The sequence below is a fragment of the Scyliorhinus canicula genome, chromosome 13 (genome assembly GCF_902713615.1).
Source record: "Scyliorhinus canicula chromosome 13, sScyCan1.1, whole genome shotgun sequence".
NCBI lineage: Eukaryota > Metazoa > Chordata > Chondrichthyes > Carcharhiniformes > Scyliorhinidae > Scyliorhinus > Scyliorhinus canicula.
In genome coordinates, this window is record NC_052158.1 from 162,567,957 (window position 1) to 162,591,704 (window position 23,748).

The window sequence follows — 23,748 nt, forward strand, 5'->3', positions numbered from 1 at the left end:
CATCATAGAATGATCAGCAAAGGCCATTTGGCACATTGACCCCCGCTCTTTGAAAGTTTAAACCAATTAGACTCCCTCTCCTACCCTTTCCTTCTAGCGCTGAAGATTTTCTCTTTAATACCACACGTCCAATTCCCTTTGGAAAGTTTGATTCTGCCACCCTATCAGTTTTTTCCTGATCACAGAGACAGGTCCAGGAAAAGGCCATTCTGTCCCTCAAGCCTGCCCCACTATTCAGTACCATCATAGCTGGCCCTCCAACCTCTAAACCACTTTCCTACCCCATTGCTCAGGTCCCTTAGTGTCACAAACTCTTCTGAGCCCCAGTTGGAGGCGACTCAATAATGGAACCTCCACAGCTCCCTGAGAGATTCACAACACTCCCAGTAAACAAACATCTTCGCATCCCGGTCCGAAACAGCCAAACCCATTCCCCGTTCCCGAGACAATGATTCCTATCACGGACTTTCCAACCAGGGGAAGGTGTGGGCAGAGGGTTAGAGAGGTAGCAAATCCTGCCCTCGGATAACAAATCAGAATATGGTGCACAATGTCAAAGATGGAAATATGGAGAGTGTGAACACGGGGTCAGTGTGAGAGCTCTCTGTATGCACACATACAGCAGCTGCCAAAACCCCTGGCAAAGCACAGAATGGACAGAGCTCGAGAAGGAGTGAGAACCACTGTGCAAATGAGGTTTCACCTTCTGTCTAACTCACTGTAATTCAAACCGTTCTCCCTATTGCCAGTGATATATTCAGTGAAGATTGTAACCCTCACACATTGTTATTCTGTTTCTATATTTTATTTCCAATGAACACAAACATTGGCAAGTTAAGGAGAAATGTATCGGGCAGGATTCTCCGCGAACCGGCGGGACAGGCAACTCCGGCGGGAAGGAGTGGCGTCAACCAACTCCGGCGGGAAGGAGTGGCGCCAACCAACTCCGGCGGGAAGGAGTGGCGCCAACCAACTCCGGCGGGAAGGAGTGGCGCCAACCAACTCCGGCGGGAAGGAGTGGCATCAACCAACCCCGGCGGGAAGGAGTGGCATCAACCAACTCCGGCGGGAAGGAGTGGCGTCAACCAACTCCGGCGGGAAGGAGTGGCGCCAACCAACTCCGGCGGGAAGGAGTGGCATCAACCAACTCCGGCGGGAAGGAGTGGCATCAACCAACCCCGGCGGGAAGGAGTGGCATCAACCAACTCCGGCGGGAAGGAGTGGCGTCAACCAACTCCGGCGGGAAGGAGTGGCGTCAACCAACTCCGGCGGGAAGGAGTGGCGTCAACCAACTCCGGCGGGAAGGAGTGGCGTCAACCAACCCCGGCGGGAAGGAGTGGCGTCAACCAACCCCGGCGGGAAGGAGTGGCATTAAACCAACTCCGGCGGGAAGGAGTGGCGTCAACCAACTCCAGCGGGAAGGATTGGCGTCAACCAACTCCGGCGGGAAGGAGTGGCGTCAACCAACTCCGGCGGGAAGGAGTGGCGTCAACCAACTCCGGCGTCGGGCCACCCCAAAGGTGCAGAATCCTCAGCACCTTCAGGGGCTAGGCCGGCGCCGGAGTGGCTTGCTCCTCGCCGGACGGCACGGTAGGGGCTTGGCACCATGCCAACCGGCGCCGAAGGGCCTCCGCCGGCCGGCGCGAGTTGGCACATGCGGGGGAGCGCCAGTGTGTGCTGGCCTCATCCCAGCACATGCACAGGACGGGGTTCATCGCCTCGTCGGCCATCACGGACTGTTACAGCAGCCGATGCGGAGGAATAGAGTCCCACACACTGACTCTGACTGGGGTACGGGTCCCACACACACTGACTCTCACTGGGGTCCCACACACACTGACTTTCACTGGGGTACGGGTCCCACACACACTGACTCTCACTGGGGTACGGGTCCCACACACACTGACTCTCACTGGGGTACGGGTCCCACACAAACTGACTCTCACTGGGGTACGGGTCCCACACACACTGACTCTCACTGGGGTCCCACACACACTGACTCTCACTGGGGTAAGGGTCCCACACACACTGACTCTCACTGGGGTAAGGGTCCCACACACACTGACTCTCACTGGGGTCCCACACACACTGACTCTCACTGGGGTACGGGTCCCACACACACTGACTCTCACTGGGGTCCCACACACACTGACTCTCACTGGCGTAAGGGTCCCACACACACTGACTCTCACTGGGGTACGGGTCCCACACACACTGACTCTCACTGGGGTCCCACACACACTGACTCTCACTGGGGTAAGGGTCCCACACACACTGACTCTCACTGGGGTACGGGGCCCACACACACTGACTCTCACTGGGGTCCCACACACACTGACTCTCACTGGGGTACGGGTCCCACACACACTGACTCTCACTGGGGTCCCACACACACTGACTCTCACTGGGGTAAGGGTCCCACACACACTGACTCTCACTGGGGTAAGGGTCCCACACACACTGACTCTCACTGGGGTCCCACACACACTGACTCTCACTGGGGTACGGGTCCCACACACACTGACTCTCACTGGGGTCCCACACACACTGACTCTCACTGGGGTACGGGTCCCACACACACTGACTCTCACTGGGGTCCCACACACACTGACTCTCACTGGGGTAAGGGTCCCACACACACTGACTCTCACTGGGGTAAGGGTCCCACACACACTGACTCTCACTGGGGTCCCACACACACTGACTCTCACTGGGGTACGGGTCCCACACACACTGACTCTCACTGGGGTCCCACACACACTGACTCTCACTGGGGTAAGGGTCCCACACACACTGACTCTCACTGGGGTACGGGTCCCACACACACTGACTCTCACTGGGGTCCCACACACACTGACTCTCACTGGGGTAAGGGTCCCACACACACTGACTCTCACTGGGGTACAGACCCACACATACTGACTCTCACTGGGGTACGGGTCCCACACACACTGACTCTCACTGGGGTACAGGTCCCACACACACTGACTCTCCCTGGGGTATGGATCCCACACACACTGACTCTCACTGGGATACGGGTCCCACACACACTGACTCTCACTGGGGTACGGGTCCCACACACACTGACTCTCACTGGGGTACGGGTCCCACACACACTGACTCTCCCTGGGGTATGGATCCCACACACACTGACTCTCACTGGGGTACGGGTCCCACACACACTGACTCTCACTGGGGTACGGGTCACACACACACTGACTCTCACTGGGGTACGGGTCCCACACACACTGACTCTCACTGGGGTACGGGTCCCACACACACTGACTCTCACTGGGGTACGGGTCCCACACACACTGACTCTCACTGGGGTACGGGTCCCACACACACTGACTCTCACTGGGGTCCCACACACACTGACTCTCACTGGGGTAGGGGTCCCACACACACTGACTCTCACTGGGGTACGGGTCCCACACACACTGACTCTCACTGGGGTACGGGTCCCACACACACTGACTCTCACTGGGGTACAGGTTCCACACACACTGACTCTCACTGGGGTACGGGTTCCACACACACTGACTCTCACTGGGGTACGGGTCCCACACACACTGACTCTCACTGGGGTACGGGACCTACATACACTGACTCTCACTGGGGTACGGGTCCCACACACACTGACTCTCACTGGGGTCCCACACACACACTGACTCTCACTGGGGTACGGGTCCCACACACACTGACTCTCACTGGGGTACGGGTCCCACACACACTGACTCTCACTGGGGTACGGGTCCCACACACACTGACTCTCACTGGGGTCCCACACACACACTGACTCTCACTGGGGTCCCACACACACACTGACTCTCACTGGGGTACGGGTCCCACACACACTGACTCTCACTGGGGTACGGGTCCCACACACACTGACTCTCACTGGGGTCCCACACACACACTGACTCTCACTGGGGTACGGGTCCCACACACACTGACTCTCACTGGGGTACGGGTCCCACACACACTGACTCTCACTGGGGTACGGGTCCCACACACACTGACTCTCACTGGGGTACAGACCCACACACACTGACTCTCACTGGGGTACGGATCCCACACACACTGACTCTCACTGGGGTACAGGTTCCACACACACTGACTCTCACTGGGGTATGGGTCCCACACACTGACTCTCACTGGGGTACGGGTCCCACACACACTGACTCTCACTGGGGTACGGGTCCCACACACACTGACTCTCACTGGGGTACGGGTCCCACACACACTGACTCTCACTGGGGTATGGGTCCCACACACACTGACTCTCACTGGGGTACAGTGCCCACACATACTGACTCTCACTGGGGTCCCACACACACTGACTCTCACTGGGGTACAGGTTCCACACACACTGACTCTCACTGGGGTACAGGTCCCACACACACTGACTCTCACTGGGGTACGGGTCCCACACACACTGACTCTCACTGGGGTCCCACACACACTGATTCTCACTGGGGTCCCACACACACTGACTCTCACTGGGGTACGGGTCCCACACACACTGACTCTCACTGGGGTACAGGTTCCACACACACTGACTCTCACTGGGGTACAGGTCCCACACACACTGACTCTCACTGGGGTACGGGTCCCACACACACTGACTCTCACTGGGGTACAGGTTCCACACACACTGACTCTCACTGGGGTATGGGTCCCCCACACACTGACTCTCACTGGGGTACGGGTCCCACACACACTGACTCTCACTGGGGTACAGGTTCCACACACACTGACTCTCACTGGGGTACGGGTCCCACACACACTGACTCTCACTGGGGTAAGGGTCCCACACACACTGACTCTCACTGGGGTAGGGGTCCCCCACACACTGACTCTCACTCGGGTACGGGTCCCACACACACTGACTCTCACTGGGGTAGGGGTCCCACACACACTGACTCTCACTGGGGTACGGGTCCCACACACACTGACTCTCACTGGGGTACGGGCCCCACACACACTGACTCTCACTGGGGTACGGGTCCCACACACACTGCCTCTCACTGGGGTACGGGTCCCACACACACTGACTCTCACTGGGGTATGGGTCCCACACACACTGACTCTCACTGGGGTACAGTGCCCACACATACTGACTCTCACTGGGGTACGGGCCCCACACACACTGACTCTCACTGGGGTCCCACACACACAGACTCTCACTGGGGTACAGGTTCCACACACACTGACTCTCACTGGGGTACAGGTCCCACACACACTGACTCTCACTGGGGTACGGGTCCCACACACACTGACTCTCACTGGGGTCCCACACACACTGATTCTCACTGGGGTCCCACACACACTGACTCTCACTGGGGTACGGGTCCCACACACACTGACTCTCACTGGGGTACAGGTTCCACACACACTGACTCTCACTGGGGTACAGGTCCCACACACACTGACTCTCACTGGGGTACGGGTCCCACACACACTGACTCTCACTGGGGTACAGGTTCCACACACACTGACTCTCACTGGGGTATGGGTCCCCCACACACTGACTCTCACTGGGGTACGGGTCCCACACACACTGACTCTCACTGGGGTACAGGTTCCACACACACTGACTCTCACTGGGGTAAGGGTCCCACACACACTGACTCTCACTGGGGTAGGGGTCCCCCACACACTGACTCTCACTCGGGTACGGGTCCCACACACACTGACTCTCACTGGGGTAGGGGTCCCACACACACTGACTCTCACTGGGGTCCCACACACACTGACTCTCACTGGGGTACGGGCCCCACACACACTGACTCTCACTGGGGTCCCACACACACTGACTCTCACTGGGGTACGGGTCCCACACACACTGACTCTCACTGGGGTACGGGTCCCACACACACTGACTCTCACTGGGGTACGGGTCCCACACACACTGCCTCTCACTGGGGTACGGGTCCCACACACACTGACTCTCACTGGGGTATGGGTCCCACACACACTGACTCTCACTGGGGTACAGTGCCCACACATACTGACTCTCACTGGGGTACGGGCCCCACACACACTGACTCTCACTGGGGTCCCACACACACAGACTCTCACTGGGGTACAGTGCCCACACATACTGACTCTCACTGGGGTACGGGTCCCACACACACTGACTCTCACTGGGGTATGGGTCCCACACACACTGACTCTCACTGGGGTACAGTGCCCACACATACTGACTCTCACTGGGGTACGGGCCCCACACACACTGACTCTCACTGGGGTCCCACACACACTGACTCTCACTGGGGTACAGGTCCCACACACACTGACTCTCACTGGGTTCTCAAAGCCACAGTTTTGTTTCAGCAGCACAAAGGAAGATGGTTGTGGTGGTTGCAAGTCTACCATCTCAGACCCGGGACATCACCGCTGGAGTTTCTCAGGGCAGTGTGTTGGGGGCCACCCATTTGCAGCTGCTTCATCACTAACCTTCCCTCTGACACATGGTCAGAGTGGGGATTGTCGCTGATGACTGCACAATGCTTAGCACCATTCGTGACTCCTCAGATAATGAAGCAGTCCACGTCTAAATGCAGCAAAAATGTGGAGATGCTAGCGTTGGACTGGGGTGAGCACAGTAAGAAGTCTTTCAACACCAGGTTAAAGTCCAACAGGTGAATCACCTGAGGAAGGAGCCGTGCTCCGAAAGCTAGTGATTCAAAACAAAGCTGTTGGACTTTAACCTGGTGTTGTAAGACTTCTTACTAAATGCAGGAAGACCTGAACAATATCCAAGCTTGGGCTGACATGTGGCAAGTTACATTTAGGCCACACATGTGCTAGGCAATGACCATCTCTTATAAGTGAGCATCCAGCATCTCCTCTTGATATTCACATCACCATCGCTGAATCCATAATCATCAATATCCTGGGGGTTACCATTGACCAGAAACTTAATTGAATTAAATATCATTTGGTTTAATAGTGAACTCGGTAAGGCAGCATTGATCAACACTGGTGTCCACCAATCACACCCCATTAAAGATGGACCATAACCTTAAACACAATTTGTCAGTGTTGATGAAGTGTTTACAAAGCGAGAAAGTGTATTTGAACTCACTCAGCCAGAAGCCAGGTACTCTGTAAAGCTCCATCGTCCTGTTGGTTAATCTGTGCTTTGATATCTGCCAAAGCCTGGTCAAAAGTTCCTGGCTGTGGGGGACATTGAAATAACATTGAGATTAGTAACCAGCAACATTGGAGGGTCTCTACCTTACCCTGCCCTCTTCTACTCAATATTTGGTGTTCTCATTCATTCACCTGGAGCATGACTTACATTTATATCACACCACCATTCTCAACAACCAGGAAGAGCACAGTAAGATCCCACTAATGGTGATGGGATACTTAACCAGTTACACTGCTCCTTGGCGGTGATGGGGAGTGCCCAGCGCAATGGCAGGTCTGCCTGATATTGTGAGACTAGTAGCCCAGGAGAATTCCTCCCTGGGAAATACTGCTGAGGCCGGAATCCCCAATCTTCGCACTGCACTCCTGCAATACTGGATTATCCCTCAGGGCTTACTCTCCACTCAAAGGAAATAAATAATTGTTGGCAGGAAGCACAGTCTGACCGACTGAAAGGACATCGTTAATCTAGAGGTCCGCTGGGCGAATGCCCACATAGATTTCCCAATTCCAATTCTCTTCCCGCATCCTGTCTCGATTTTACTGCCGTGCGATGGAGTGAAACTTCAATGGCGAAGGCATTGTGGTGGAAACTCCTCACGCAACAGGAGTCACAAGGCGTGATCAGAAGCTGGAACCTTCTACGTTTCAGGACTCTGAGCCCAACTGAACTCACTCAATTGCCAAATGAGTTCAGCCAACTCAACACACTCATTGCCCCAACCAATAAGCCATATCCTCATTCACCTCTCACACAGCCCCCAATTCACCCCAACCCCCTCTCCTTCAAACAACCACCCATTTCCTACATGTTGACACAGCCTCTGCTTCAATCACTAACTCTGGTGATGAATTCTGTCATCTGACAATCCTGTGTGCAAGAACACTTCTCCTACATTCTCACCTCATTCGTTACATTTAATCACAGATCGCCATCCCTTCATTCTCCTTCCTTCAGCCTCTCTGGGACTATGTCTCTTGTCTCATTGCTTTAGCATTTTAAACACAGCAAACAAATCAATTGAAGCATTTTGGGATTTTTTATCCTCAAACCAGCCAGCATCCAGGGAGCACAGATCCTTGTCTCAATTACCGCAATAAATGTCCGATAATATGGAGCCCAATTGCAAACACGGTTCCAACTGTTTTACTCAGGATAGAATTTCATGTTTAGTTTGAAAGTGACAAACATTGAACCAATTATTTGATCGAATTATCATTATCCTAATGTTTTAAGATCCCAATGTCTCATATCCCTGATGTTTTAATGGTGTCAGATATAGTTGATGCACTGGTTTTATTTTTACAAAGTTCCTAGATTCCAGAGTGGCTCCAAATGATTGACGTTAGTAATTATAACATCTCGATTGAAGAAAAGAGAGGAAGTAAGAAACATAGAAACTCTACAGTGCAGAAGGAGGCCATTCAGCCCATCGAATTGGCACTGATCCTTCGTTAAGGAGCACTTGCAAACTCATAAAAAGATTAAGCAGGATCAACATGATTTTATGGAATAGAAACGGGGCTGGATTTCCAAAGTTAGGTTCTGATCTCCTTACAGAGCTGTGTTGCTTTTCCAGTGCAAGTTTTTGAAATAGAACATAGAACATAGAACATAGAACAGTACAGCACAGAACAGGCCCTTCGGCCCTCAATGTTGTGCCGAGCCATGATCACCCATTTCAAACCCACGTATCCACCCTATACCCGTAACCCAACAATCCCCCCCCCCCCCTTAACCTTACTTTTATTAGGACACTACGGGCAATTTAGCATGGCCAATCCACCTAACCCGCACATCTTTGGACTGTGGGAGGAAACTGGAGCACCCGGAGGAAACCCACACACACAGAAATGCTGTAATTGGGCAGGAGGTGAGCTCAGAACAGAATTAGAGGTTCCAAGTGCCTCTCGGAAGTGGGAGCTGCCAGTCTAGTGCCAGTGACAAAGGCAGATGGCAGCCATATTGAGGGCTGCTGCTGTCTTGCCAATTAAAACAGGCAGCTACTCAGAGGGTGAACAGAGCTGGAAGGAACCATTCAGGTTAGATTATGGTAGAGAATTTGAACCAGTGCAAGGAGGTCCTTGAAAGATCAGTTTTACTGAAATGAGAATGTTTTCTGATGTCCCCGAGCGATTGCAGTGACTGCGCGTTAATGTGTACCAATCTGTTCAGGTTCAATTGAAAACTCTAAGTATGACTGGACGAGCCCAGGGGGGGGGGGGGGGGGGGGGGGGGGGGGGGGGGGGGGGGGGGTGATAATTGGTGACAAGTGAATTTCTTATTCGCTTCCTGCCACCCCCACCAGCCCTTTGAAAATATCAAACAGTCCCAGAGGCACAGGGTGTTCAAATCCCACCCACACCGTGTCCTGACACCATGGCCATCTGATAATTCATCAAGTTTGACTACTTTATGAAAGGTTTATGAGTGTGTAACTATGTTAAAGGAGAGCCAGTGGATGTAGTGGTACATTTGGAATTTCAGAAAGCTAAGTTAACACAAAGTGGTTATTATCGAGGGTGATCAAAGTTTTCAAGCTATTAAGGGAAAAAAGGAGTGTCCAGCATCACAGATGTCAGTCTTCAGCCAATACGATTCACTCCACGTGATGTCAGGAAACGGCTGAAGGCACTGGACACTACAAAGTCTATGGGCCCTGACAATATTTCGGCAACAGTACTGAAGACCTGTGCCCCAGAACTTACCGCACCCCTAGCCAAGCTGTTCCAGTACAGCTACAACACTGGCATCTACCCGGCAATGTGGGAAATTGCCCAGGTGTGTCCTGTACACAAGAAACAGGATAAATCCAACCCAGCCAATTACCGCCCTATCCATCTACTCTCCATCATCAGAAAAGTGATGGAAGAGGTCGTTGATAGTTCTAACAAGAGGCACTTACTCAGCAACAATCTGCTGCTCAACTACTGAGGCAGTCTGTGCCACACGCAACACAATCTGGGCCATATCCAGATTTATGCTGATAAGTGTCAAGTCTCACTCCACAAGTGCCGGGCAATGAACATTTCCAACAAGAGAGAATCAAACCATCACCCTTTGACATTCAATGGCATCGCCATCGCTGAATCCCCCACTATCAACATCCTGGAGGTTACGATTGATCAGAAACTGAAAAGGTCTAGCTATTTAAATATAAGGCACAAGTCATGGGTGCGATGGAATACTCTCCACTTGCCTGGACGAGTGCAACTGTAATTGCATTGAAAAAACTCAACACAGTTCAGGACAAAGCAGCCCACTTGATTGGTACCCTTTCCACAAACATTCACTCCCTCCACCAACGATGAACATTGGCAGGAGAGTGCATCTTCAAAAGCACCTTCCAAACCCATGAATCTGACACCAAGGACAAGAGCAGCAGATACCTGGGAACCCCACCACCTGGAGGTTCCCCTCCAAGTCACTCACCGCCCTGACTTGGAAATATGTCGCCGCTCCTTCACTGTCGCTGGGTCAAAACCCTGGAACTCCCTCCCTAACAGCACATTAGGTGTACCTACACCTCAGGGGCTGCAGCGGTTCAAGAAGGCAGCTCACCACCACCTTCTCAAGGGCAATTAGGGTTGGGCAATAAATGTCGGCCTAGCCATCGACACACACATTCTGTGAAAGAACTTTTCAAAAATTGAGTAATTCAGCCTGTTGGTTTGGGAAGTTAGAACCAGGGAGCATCGCTAAACTAAAGTGAAAACCAAAGTTTTCACCAGTGAAAGTAGGAAACATTGATACATAAAAGGTGATTGAAGTTTTGACCAGTGTTCTGCAAACAACAGCTGATAATAATTCAACTGCAAATTCGAAGTCTGGGATTGATGGATTGTTATCCAAGTGCATTAAAGGACCCAGGGTGGATACGAATTAGATCACAGACGCTGGCTATCGAGGGGCTCAATCTTTTCTCTGATACATAAAATCAGGAATCATGGGGACAATATTGGGGGTATTTTACTTGAGGATAGGTTCATGGAGAGAAAATAGAGATGTGGGAATAAATGTGTCACTTTCAGGGTGACAGGGAATAGCCCATAGGATCAGAGTTAGTGTTCCAGCTTTTTACAACTTAATGTGGGGGCATTTGACTGATTCTCCTGAATATCCAGTTTGCTGATGATACACGTGCTGGGAATTATAAGTGGCAAGGAGGATGTAGGGAGGCTGCAAAGTGGTACAGACAGGTTTAGAGATTGTGCAAGATGGTTTACAATGTGGGGAAACGTGGAATTATTCACTTTTATGTCAACAAAATGGAAAAGTAGAATAGTTTTTAAAAGCCGAGAGGCAATTAAATGCTAATACTCAAAAGAATGACCAAAACTCAAGTGCAGGTGGGCCAAGCGACTGTGAAGGTAAATAAGGTGTGAGTTTCACTAAAAATGGATTGGAATCCAAGAATAAGGCTATCTTGCTGTAATTATACAAGGCATTGGTGAGACCACACCCAGAATACTGTGGACACTTTTGGTCTCCTTACCTAAGGAAGCATATCTTAGAAGGAGTACAACAAAGGTCCACAAGGCAGACTCCTGGGATCAAAGTGTCACCTTTATAGAACATAAAAACAGAAGAACTAGGACCAGGAGAAAAGTAGAATTGTTCAGAATGGAATTTTATTTCCTGAAGTTTGGAAAAAATGTGAAGTGATTTCAGAGAGTTGAGAGGGTCGATGCAGAAAAGCTGTACCCCCACCCACAGGGCTGTACCCCCAGGGGTGTACCCCCAGGGCTGTACCCCCAGGGGTACCCACAGGGCTGTACCCACAGGGCTGTACCCACAGGGCTGTACCCCCAGGGCTGTACTCACAGGGCTGTACCGCCATCCCCAGGGCTGTACCCCCAGGGCTGTACCCCCAGGGCTGTACCCCCGCCCTCAGGGCTGTACCCCCAGGGGTACCCACAGGGCTGTACCCCCAGGGGTACCCACAGGGCTGTACCCACAGGGCTGTACCCACAGGGCTGTACCCACAGGGCTGTACCCCCACCCCCAGGGCTGTACCCCCAGGGCTGTACCCCCAGGGCTGTACCCCCACCCCCAGGGCTGTACCCCCAGGGCTGTACCCCCAGGGCTGTACCCCCACCCCCAGGGCTGTACCCACAGGCTGTACCCCCAGGGCTGTACCCCCACCCCCAGGGCTTTACCCCCGCCCCCAGGGCTGTACCCCCAGGGCTGTACCCCCAGGGATGTACCCCCACCCCCAGGGCTGTACCCACAGGGCTGTACCCCCAGGGCTGTACCCCCGCCCCCAGGGCTGTACCCCCAGGGCTGTACCCCCGCCCCCAGGGCTGTACCCCCAGGGCTGTACCCCCAGGGCTGTACCCCCACAGGGCTGTACCCCCACAGGGCTGTACCCACAGGGCTGTACCCCCAGGGCTGTACCCCCAGGGCTGTACCCCCAGGGCTGTACCGCCATCCCCAGGGCTGTACCCCCAGGGCTGTACCCCCGCCCCCAGGGCTGTACCCCCGCCCCCAGGGCTGTACCCCCAGGGCTGTACCCCCAGGGCTGTACCCCCAGGGCTGTACCCCCAGGGCTGTACCCCCACCCCCAGGGCTGTACCCCCAGGGCTGTACCCCCACCCCCAGGGCTGTACCCACAGGGCTGTACTCACAGGGCTGTACCCACAGGGCTGTACCCCCAGGGGTACCCACAGGGCTGTACCCCCACCCCCAGGGCTGTACCCACAGGGCTGTACTCACAGGGCTGTACCCACAGGGCTGTACCCCCAGGGCTGTACCCCCAGGGCTGTACCCCCACCCACAGGGCTGTACTCCCAGGGCTGTACCCCCACCCCCAGGGCTGTACCCCCAGGGCTGTACCCCCAGGGCTGTACCCACAGGCTGTACCCCCAGGGCTGTACCCCCGCCCCCAGGGCTGTACCCCCAGGGCTGTACCCCCAGGGATGTACCCCCACCCCCAGGGCTGTACCCACAGGGCTGTACCCCCAGGGCTGTACCCCCGCCCCCAGGGCTGTACCCCCAGGGCTGTACCCCCACCCCCAGGGCTGTACCCCCAGGGCTGTACCCCCAGGGCTGTACCCCCACCCCCAGGGCTGTACCCACAGGGCTGTACCCCCACCCCCAGGGCTGTACCCACAGGGCTGTACCCCCGCCCCCAGGGCTGTACCCCCAGGGCTGTACCCCCAGGGCTGTACCCACAGGGATAGCGAGATGAACATAGAACATAGAACAGTACAGCACAGAACAGGCCCTTCGGCCCTCGATGTTGTGCCGAGCCATGATCACCCTACTCAAACCCACGTATCCACCCTATACCCGTAACCCAACAACCCCCCCCCCCCCTTAACCTTACTTTTTAGGACACTACGGGCAATTTAGCATGGCCAATCCACCTAACCCGCACATCTTTGGACTGTGGGAGGAAACCGGAGCACCCGGAGGAAACCCACGCAGACACGGGGAGAACGTGCAGACTCCGCACAGACAGTGACCCAGCCGGGAACTGAACCTGGGACCCTGGAGCTGTGAAGCATTTATGCTAACCACCATGCTACTCCATGAGGAGTATTAGTTTCACACAAAGGGTTTGAATTCTGTCCCTATAGAGCTGTTGGTTCGCAATCAATGAGTATATTCAAGGCTGAGATCGAGAGATCTTTGGGTACCAACGGATTCAGTAAGGGGGGCTAGGATGGGCAAATGGAGTTGACAGAGCTGACCCGAGAGGCTACAGCATAGGTGGCACAGCGGTTAGCACTGCTGCCTCACAGCGCCAGGGTCCCAGGTTTGATTCCCGGCTTGGGTCACTCTCCCCGTGTCTGTGTGGGTTTTCTCCGGATGCTCCGTTTTCCTCCCCCAATCCATAGATAAGCAGGTTAGGCGAATTGGCCATGTTAAGTTGCCCCTTAGTGTCAAAAACTGGGTTACGTGGATGGAGTGGATACATGGGCCTAGGTAGGGTGTTCTTTCAGAGGATTGGTGTAGACTCGAAGGGCTGAATGGCCTCCTTCTGGAGTATAGTGATTCTATAATTCTAAGTGCCCTCACCTGGCTGCTGTTCCTCATGGACTTCTATCGATTTTACATCACAGAAACAGGCCATGTGGCCCATGTGATCCATACCAGTGATTCTGCTGGTCACAAACCCCCCCCCCCCCCCGCAACTCTCCACCCTCGCATTTTCATCTCACCCTATCACTATGTCCTGCTATTTCTTTCCTCCAATACATCGATACTATTCAGCCCGCGATAACGGGTTCCACATTCTCACCGCACTCTGGGTAAAGACGTTTCTCCTGAATTTCCAGTTGGATTTGTGGAGAACATTGTTATATTAATGACTGCTACGTTGGGATTTGCCACGTGTCCCGCAGTGTGTCGTGTGCTGACAGAAGCAGCCATTGGCCAGCGGATCAATATTCCAGTCCCGTCAATATTCTTTCCGGTGACTCGCCCTGTCCATCGCCGGGGGATTCAGTGGGGACGGACAAACCTGGCGGAACATTTCGGCCCCTTTTGGACTTCCCCAAAAGTGGAACTATCTCCTTCACGTTTATGTTATCAAACCATTTCTCCGAGTTTTTAATACTCTGATCAGCTCACCCCTCAGCATCCCAGAGGAAAATTGATTGACGTAAGGTCCCTTTAAAATTTTTGGGCCTTCTCCTCTGCACAATATGGAGACCAAAACCATTCAAGGCTTTGACACAAGTTTAACATAACTTCTCGGTTTTCAATTGTATTCTTGTACAAAGAAGCCATTGTGTTTGGTTAGTCACACTCCTGCTCTTTCCTCACAGTACTGTCATGTTTTCCTCAGTAAGGATCTGCCCAACTCCCTCGAGGGCAATGATCATAGGATCATAACAACTCGCTGTGTACATCTCTTTCCTCCTGTCACTTCTGTGTCTTTTGTCAATTATTTTAAATCTCTGTGCTCTGGTTACTGATGGTTCTGTCACTAGAGACAGTTTCTCCTCATTTACTCTATCAAACACGCCTTGATTTTGAAGATCTCTATTAAATCTCCCCTCAATCTTCTCTGCTCCACAGAGAACATCCCAGCTCCAGGTGCACCCTCTCCACATTAACTGGTCTATCCTCCCTGTTCCCATTCCAGTCAATCTCCTCTGCTCATTTCCAATGCCACGCTCTCCTTTCTCAAATGCAATGTCCAGACTGGACACAACACGCAGAATTCTCCCTTGCCTGACGCCGATATCATAATCGGCCTTTGCTCGCAGAATCCCTTTGTGGAGGGCGCCAGCTTGACGTTGGTTTTCTAGTCTCCGCCCCCCCCCCAAAATGGCATCATCGCGTTGCATGTCACACACCTTGGGAACGCTGTTGGTGCATCTTCGGAAGGCCCACCCCGATGCTCCGCCCCCCCCCCCCATGGGTCAAATTCCCGACCACACAGTTGACGTGTGGCCTGAGCTGTCGGGAACCCGGCATGTGTCCAGCGTCATCACAGACGGCCGGGAGCCATGCTAATGGCCGGGGAGGCTTTGGCGAGGGCCGGTGGGCCTGGTAGGGGATGGACAGGGGGTGTCCTGTGGGGTCGTATTTGGCAGGTCAGGTCCTGCACACGGCCGGCGCCATGTTGTACAGCACGACCGCTGCAGGTCGTCACCGTGCGCATGCGCAGCTACCGACCCGGCCACTTTTGGAGCCGGGAGTTTTACTCGGCGCCGCCGCTGGCCCCTCACTGGTCCCGGAATCGGTGAGGGTTTTGATGCCAATTTTGGCATTGTTAACACCACAGTTCCAACGCCAGCGTCGGCACTTAAGCATAGAACAGTACAGCACAGTACAGGCCCTTCAGCCCACAATGTTGTGCCGACCATTTATCCGAATCTTTGATCAATCTAACCTACACCCCTTCAATTTACTGCTGTCCATGTGCCTGCCTAAGAGTCGCTTAAATGTCCCTAATGACTCTGACTCCACCACCTCTGCTGGCAGGGCATTCCACACACCCACCACTCTCTGTGTAAGGAACCTACCTCTGACATCTCCCCATACCTTCCTCCAATCACCTTAAAATTCTGTCCCCTCGTGACAGCCATTTCCACCCTGGGGAAAAGTCTCTGGCTATCCACTCTATCCATGCCTCTCATCACCTTATACACCTCGACCAAGTCACCTCTCTGCCTTCTTCACTCCAGTGAGAAAAGCCCTAGCTTCCTCAACCTTTCTTCATAAGACATGCCCTCCAGTCCAGGTGACGTAATCAATATTTTCTGGACTGTGATAGAAAGATTCAAACAAGGTTCGTTAGGTAAGCAAAACTAAGCTTTATTTACGAACTACAACTGCTAGCAGTATGGCTGAGACTTGGAGTCGGAAGGCAGTCAAGTACAAACTGCTGGTTCCTTTCCAAGTCTGGATATTACAGAAAATAGGTAGACATTTATACATTATAAAATCAAGATAACGTGAATACAGCTTGGTCAGGAACTTGATCAAAAGTAAAACATAAGCAATAATCATTAAACTGGCGTCACCTTGCTGACCTTTAGAGGACTCGGGGTCTAATATCATTATCTTGTCTTTTGGTCGCATGTTTAAGAAACGGAGCAGATTTGTTTAAGTATCGAATAGAACTAGTTCTAGCTTATCTTGTGTATTTAGACTGCTCTGGGTTATGACGACTGAGTTTTATCCGAGTTTAGAGTCAGCAAGTTTTCGGGTCAAGTTGACCTTGGCTGCTTGTATTTGTGCCTTCGGTTATGTGAAGACAGTTTAAATTTAATTGTACCAAGAAACTTAACTAGTTTTCCCATCATGCCATTATTTGCTTTGCACAATACCACACTCCCCCTTTTGTCATATCATGACAACTAGCTAAATAGGTATATCCATGATTCGTTTGAAAATGCATTTACACAAGCAGCCAAGCAATCCTATCCCTAGTAGCATTAGTAGTAGTAGAATAAAGGCCTTAAAGATCCAATCAAATAATCCATGACCCAACCACCCTAGCCAACCCGGTGGGTTATATTCGTGAAATTCACTGCCAATCTCTTGAATTTGAGCAGCCTGTCTCTTAATATGGTCGGCCAGGTGAGTGATATTTTCAGAGCCATCTGGAATGTAAGTACAGCACTCTTGGCCTACAATAGCGCATGTTCCTCCCTGCGAGGCTAACAGATAATCCAAAGCCAGTCGATTTTGTAATGCCACGGTCCGGACAGCCACTAGCTCAGCTGAGACCTCGGCCTGTGCCTGTCCAGTGTCCCTGGCTTCTGTTGCCGTTACGTTTGCCAGATGTTCCAATGCTGAGGCCATGTAGATCAGTTCGTTGGATGCCTTGCCCATTCCGTACAAGGGAAAGGCCATCATAAAGAACTGTTCCGTTTTAGAAATAGTTCTTTTTGCTCGCGAGGGGGAGTGCTTAAGGGTGGGTAGGTGACGCATTTGGGGTACGACATACCCCAAAAAGCAGGATCATGTCCAATCAATGGGGAGCCACGGATATGCTTTAGTGCCGCATATGAAATAGGTTCCATTGTAGGCTGTAAAATCATCAGCTAATGTCATCTAGGGGATTGGGGATGTCTGTCCCCATGAACTGTTAGAGGTTATATTCCATACCCTGGGCCAATCACAGTTAAACCTGCCCGTGTTGGAAATGCCTGGTACCAGTCTTTGCCAGTCCATTGTAAGGTTGCACCTACTTTACCCCATTAACTTTCCTTTCCCTGATTTATTAAAACATATGGAACCTTGAACATTATACGAGTGGACAGTGAGGGAGGGTGGAGTTAAGGCATAATTATAGGTAGGTTGATACGAAGCTGAAAATTTAGTCATGTCATAGCCAGCAGATCTCCATATTTTCATATTCCCCCTATCTCCCCTGATCCCTGTTTGATTTTGTCGTAAAATCCATTCCACTGTCTCTGCGATATGAAAGGGGAGAGATTGGAGAGGTATTCCTTCCCTCGAATGGACGGGGATGTGGGTACAAACCCAACACTTGCTTATATTCAATCCCCCTGTTAATGAAAGCCAACACACCATACGCCTTCTTAACAACTCCATCAACCTGGCTGGCAACTTTGAGGGACCTATGTACGTGGACCTCAAGATCCCTCTGTTCCTCCACATTTCCAAGAATCCTGCCTTTAACCCTGTATTCAGCATTCAAATTCAACCTTCCAAAATGAATCACTTCATATTTGTCAAGGTTGAACTCCACCTGCCACTTCTCAGCCCAGCTCTGCATCCTGTCAATGTCCTGTTGTAACCTGCAACAACCCTCAACCAACAACTCCACCAACCATCGTGTCATCGGAAAACCAACTAACCCACCCTTCCACTTCCTCATCCAAGTCATTTATAAAAACCACAAAGAGCAGAGGTCCCAGAACAGATCCCTGCAGGACACCACTGGTCACCGACCTCCAGGCGGAATACTTTCCATCCACTACCACTCGCTGTCTTCTTTCAGCCAGCCAATTCTGTATCCAGACACCCAAATTTCCCTGTATCCCATGCCCCCTAACTTTTTGAATGAGCCTATCATGGGGAACCTTATCAAATGCCTTACTGAAATCCATATACACCACATCCACTGCCCGACCTTCATCAATGTGTCTCGCCACATCCTCAAAGAATTCAATGAGGCTTGTGAGGCATGACCTGCCCCTCACAAAGCCATGCTGACTATCTTTAATCAAACTATATTTCGGGGAGAATGCTGGTAGGTGATTGAATGGCGGAGTGGACTCGATGGGCCGAATGGCCTTACTTCCACTCCTATGTCTTATGGTCTTATATTTTTTGAAATAATCATAACCTATCTCTCAGAATCCTTTCCCATAATTTTTTCACCACAGACATAAGACTGATGGGTCTGTAATTCCCGGGGATTTACAGACCCACCACAACCCCCTCCCCCCCACAACCCCTTCCACCCCGAGTGCCCCCCCCCCCCCACCCCAGCTCACCAGCCAGCTGTATGGGTGCGCTCCAACACAACCAGTGCCACCCTGTTGGCTGGGATGAGCACCCGAGTGTCAATCACGGATCCGGAGAATCCGGCACCGTTTCCCATTGGAATGGATCGTGTTCCACGTGGCGCTGCGCTGGCCGCTCAATGGTAACGGAATCGGTAACGGCATCGGTCCCGCTGCGGCGCCAGTTTTGCTGTCAGAAATGTCCACGAATTCTGCATTGGCATCAACACATACGGCAAGATTCACCCTTTCCTGACACCAATTTCGTAATCGTCGATCGGGTGGAGAATCCCTTTTGACGCCGAAATCGGAGCCTGTGAGAGGCAGGTTTTGTAAGCTCCGCCCCCTCCAAAATGTTGTCATCGTGGCGAGCGACGCACGCCGTTGGGACGGACTCAGAGCGTCACCTGAAGCCCCTCCCCCGATGCTCCGCCCCCGATGGGCCGAGTTCACGGCGGTGCCAGCATGGCGGCTCCGGACTGTGTCCAGTGCCACCACAGACGGGCAAGAGCCGTGCTGCCGGCCCGGGGGGGGGGGGGGGGGCGGGGGGGCTTCCGTGAGGCCTGAGGGGACTGGTGGGGGCTGGCCAGGGGGGCACTATTTGGCAGGTCGGGTACACGCACGGCCCGTGCCATGTGTTACTGCACGAACGCTGCAGGTCGTCGGCGTGCGCGTGGGTGGCCACGGACCCAGCCATTGTCCGGCCGTTTGCCGGCAGTTTCACACTGGTCACAAGATCGGTCAGTGGGCGCCGCTGATTCTTTTCCACATAAAAAGCCACAGAATCAGAGAATCGCCCCGAATACCTGCCCTGAAGCCAACCCAGGGTCAGAGAAACATTTCCCCTCACTCCCCACTTTGTTATTCTCAGTTACACACTGATCCTGTAAGTACACATCCTCCTGCATGGTGACTCAGCTCTGCTCCTTAGCAACCACACCCTCAATTGGTTTTGTCTACAATGGACAAAATAATTTCCGAGTTCAAAATAATTGATACACGGGATAAACAATAGTGATTCCAGAACGAACCCCTGTGAAATGACACTTCCCACCTTGGGTTATGGGAAGTAAGTGTGATGAATTGGATAGCTCTCTCAAAGGGCTTGCAGAGTAACAATCAGATCATAGAATTTACAGTGCAGAAGGAGGCCATTCGGCCCATCGAGTCTGCACCGGCTCCTGGAAAGAGCACCCTACCCAAGGTTAACACCTCCACCCTATCCCCATAACCCAGCAACCCCACCCAACACTAAGGACAATTTTGGACACTAAGGGCAATTTATCATGGCCAATCCACCTAACCTACACATCTTTGCACTGTGGGAGGAAACCGGAGCACCCGGAGGAAACCCACGCAGACACGGGGAGGATGTGCAGACTCCGCACAGACAGTGACCCAAGCCGGAATCGAACCTGGGACCCTGGAGCTGTGAAGCGATTGTGCTATCCACAATGCTACCGTGCTGCCACGTGATAAATCACCTTCACCATCATAAGAGTCAATGATTCAAAATACAAACATATCTTTAACCAAAATGCATCATCTGACACTTTCTGACACTGAATTCTGTCATTTTTGACCATTCCACTATTTTATCATAGGGACAGGAGGAGGCCATTCAGCCCCTCGAGCCTGTCCTACCATTCAATGCGATCATGGCTAATCTGTGACATGACTCCATAGACCTGCCTTTGGCCCATATCCATTAATATCTTTGCTTAACAAAAATCTATCACAGATTTAAAATTAACAGCTGATCTCGCTTCAACTGCTGTGTGTGGGAAAGCGTTCCAAATCTCTCCCACCCTTTGTGCGAAGAAGTGCTTCCCAACATCTCTCCTGCACGGTCTGGCCTAATTTTCAGACTGTGCCCCCTAGTTCTAGAATCTCCAACCAGTGGAAATAGTTTATCTTTGTCGACCCTGTCTTTCCCTGTTGATATCTTAAATACTTTGATCAAATCACCCCTTTAACCCTCCAAATTATAACAAAGAATTTGTATAATTTCTCCTCGTAACTCAACCCCAGTAGTCCCGGTGTAAGTTCTGTAAACCTACCCTCCCTCCAAGGCCAAAATATCCTCCCTAAGGTGCGGTGCCCAGAGCTGCCCCCAGTGACTCGGAGTGGGGTCTAACCAGGGGTCTGTAAAGCTGCAGCATAACCCCTGTGTCTTTATATTCCAATCCTCTGGATAGAAAGGCCAGCATTCCATTAGCCTGTTTGATTATTTGCTACACTTGTTCCTGGCATTTTAAGGACCGATACACCTGAACCCCCCCCCCCCCCCCAAGCCTGTTTGGAACTCCACTGTACCCAACCTCTTTCCATTTAGAAAGTGCTCTGCTCGATCCTTTCTTGGTCCAAAATGGATAACCTGACACTTGCTGACATTCAATTCCATCAGCCACAATGTTGTCCATTCACCTGGTCTGTCAATATCTCCCTGCAATTTAATGCCACCATTCAGTCTGTTAGCAATGCCGCCTAACTTTGTGTCATCCGCAAATTTGTACATATGACTTTCTCCGCCAACATCCAAGTCATTAACGAATAGTGTGAATCATTGAGGCCCCAACACAGATCCCTGTGGTACACCACTAGTCCGCTCTGGCCAATTAGAGTAATTACCCATTACCCCCTCTCTGTCGCTTCTCACTCAACCAGTTTCCTAACCAGGTCAGTAATTTGCCCTCAACTCCGTGGGCTTCCACCTTAGTTAACAATCTCTTGCGTGGGACTTTATCAAATGCCTTCTGGGAGTCCATATAAATAACAGCCATGGAGATCACCTCCATGAAAAAATTAAATAAGATTAGTCAGACATCCCTTCCCTTCACAAATCCATGCTGGCTCTCCCTGACTGACCGAGATTTTTGTAAGGTGCTGTTACCACATCCCTGATCATTGACTCCAGCAATTTCCCCACCACAGACATTAGGCTAGCTAGTCTGAAATTCCCGGCTTTCCCCCTTTCATCTTTCTTTTCCTATCAGCTTTCTTTGGAATTCGGAACGATTAATATTCCCATGTCTCTGACATTGGAATTCAGGACATCCTCCCTTGAAGCTAGGGTCTAAATTGTGGAGATTTAATTGATCTTTTCCTGCTCGTTGTGTGTGTACAGACTGTATATTTAAATATAAAGGCAAGGATTTTAAAATGTTTCACTTGCCAAATAGCTTGTGTAAATTCCACACAATGTGCACTAAGTGATATAAGAGCAAACAATGAAAGCTGGTGAAATGAGAATGTGAGAGAGAAGAGGAGAACAGTGTATTATGGGTTTTATTGTTTGACTGTCCAGGGTTAAATTCAGACATGGACAGTGTAGGAAAGCAGTTGATCAACATGCATCATGAATTAAATGAAAATCGCTTATTGTCACGAGTAGGCTTCAATGAAGTTACTGTGAAAAGCCCCGAGTCGCCACATTCAGGCGCCTGTCCGGGGAGGCTGGTACGGGAATCGAACCATGCTGCTGGCCTGCTTTAAAAGCCAGCGATTTAGCACAGTGAGCTAAACCAGCCCCTAAATCATAGATCCCACCCTGGACTCTTTTCTATTGAAATCAAAGCAGTGTGTTTGGAACATTAAACAGATCTCCCCTCACCTCCCTCTCATCCTCCAGTATTCCTCCCAGATCTCCCCTCACCTCTCTCTCATCCTCCAGTATTCCTCCCACATCTCTGTGCTCTCCAATCCTGGCCATTTGAGCATCCCGGAGTTTAATTGCTGCGCCATTGTTAGTTATGCCTCCAGTTTGCTAGACCCTAAGCTCTGCGACCCCCTCCCTATAACTGCCTACATTGTCCTTCCATGAAGACATTGCTTTAAACCTACCTCTTTATCCAAACTTTTAGTCATCAGACCCACTCTATGCTGATGTGTCTCCAATACATTAAAGATGCTATTTAAAGTAGTTGTTGTACATGTTTGACAGCAAAAAGTGAGAGTCTTGCCCAGTTAACAATGCCATCACGTTTAGGATTGGTCAGATACACCAACTATCCCCCCCCCCCCACTCATTTCCCCCTGGGACCCCCTCAGACAGGAACTGTCACACATTCCAGATGGGGGGGGGGGGGGGGGGGGGGGCAGAGAGGGGGGGGAGTGGGGGACAGAGAGGGGGGGGAGTGGGGGACAGAGAGGGGGGGGGAGTGGGGGACAGAGAGGGGGGGAGTGGGGGACAGAGAGGGGGGGGAGTGGGGGACAGAGAGGGGGGGGGGAGTGGGGGACAGAGAGGGGGGGGAGTGGGGGACAGAGAGGGGGGGGAGTGGGGGACAGAGAGGGGGGGGAGTGGGGGACAGAGAGGGGGGGGAGTGGGGGACAGAGAGGGGCGGGGGGAGGGGGTGGGGGACAGAGGGGGGGAGTGGGGGACAGAGAGGGGGGGAGTGGGGGACAGAGAGGGGGGGGGAGTGGGGACAGAGAGGGGGGGGAGTGGGGGACAGAGAGGGGGGGGGTGGGGGACAGAGAGGGGGGGAGTGGGGGACAGAGAGGGGAGGGAGTGGGGGACAGAGAGGGGGGGGAGGGGGGACAGAGAGGGGGGAGTGGGGGACAGAGGGGGGGGAGGGGGGGACAGAGAGGGGGGGAGTGGGGGACAGAGAGGGGCGGGGGGAGGGGGGTGGGGGACAGAGAGGGGGTGGG

General features: G+C 52.4%; 1 protein-coding gene across 1 annotated transcript in view; it reads right to left on the reverse strand.

Annotated features, from left to right (window-relative positions):
* LOC119975683 (tumor protein p63-regulated gene 1-like protein) overlaps window positions 1–7,209 on the reverse strand; it is a 146,325-nt gene extending 139,116 nt beyond the window's left edge. The window contains exon 1 of the mRNA XM_038815465.1: window positions 7,094–7,209. Within this exon, the coding sequence (XP_038671393.1) occupies window positions 7,094–7,209 (116 nt within the window). The remainder of the gene's footprint in view (window positions 1–7,093) is intronic.
* Between the last annotated feature and the right edge of the window lie 16,539 nt (window positions 7,210–23,748).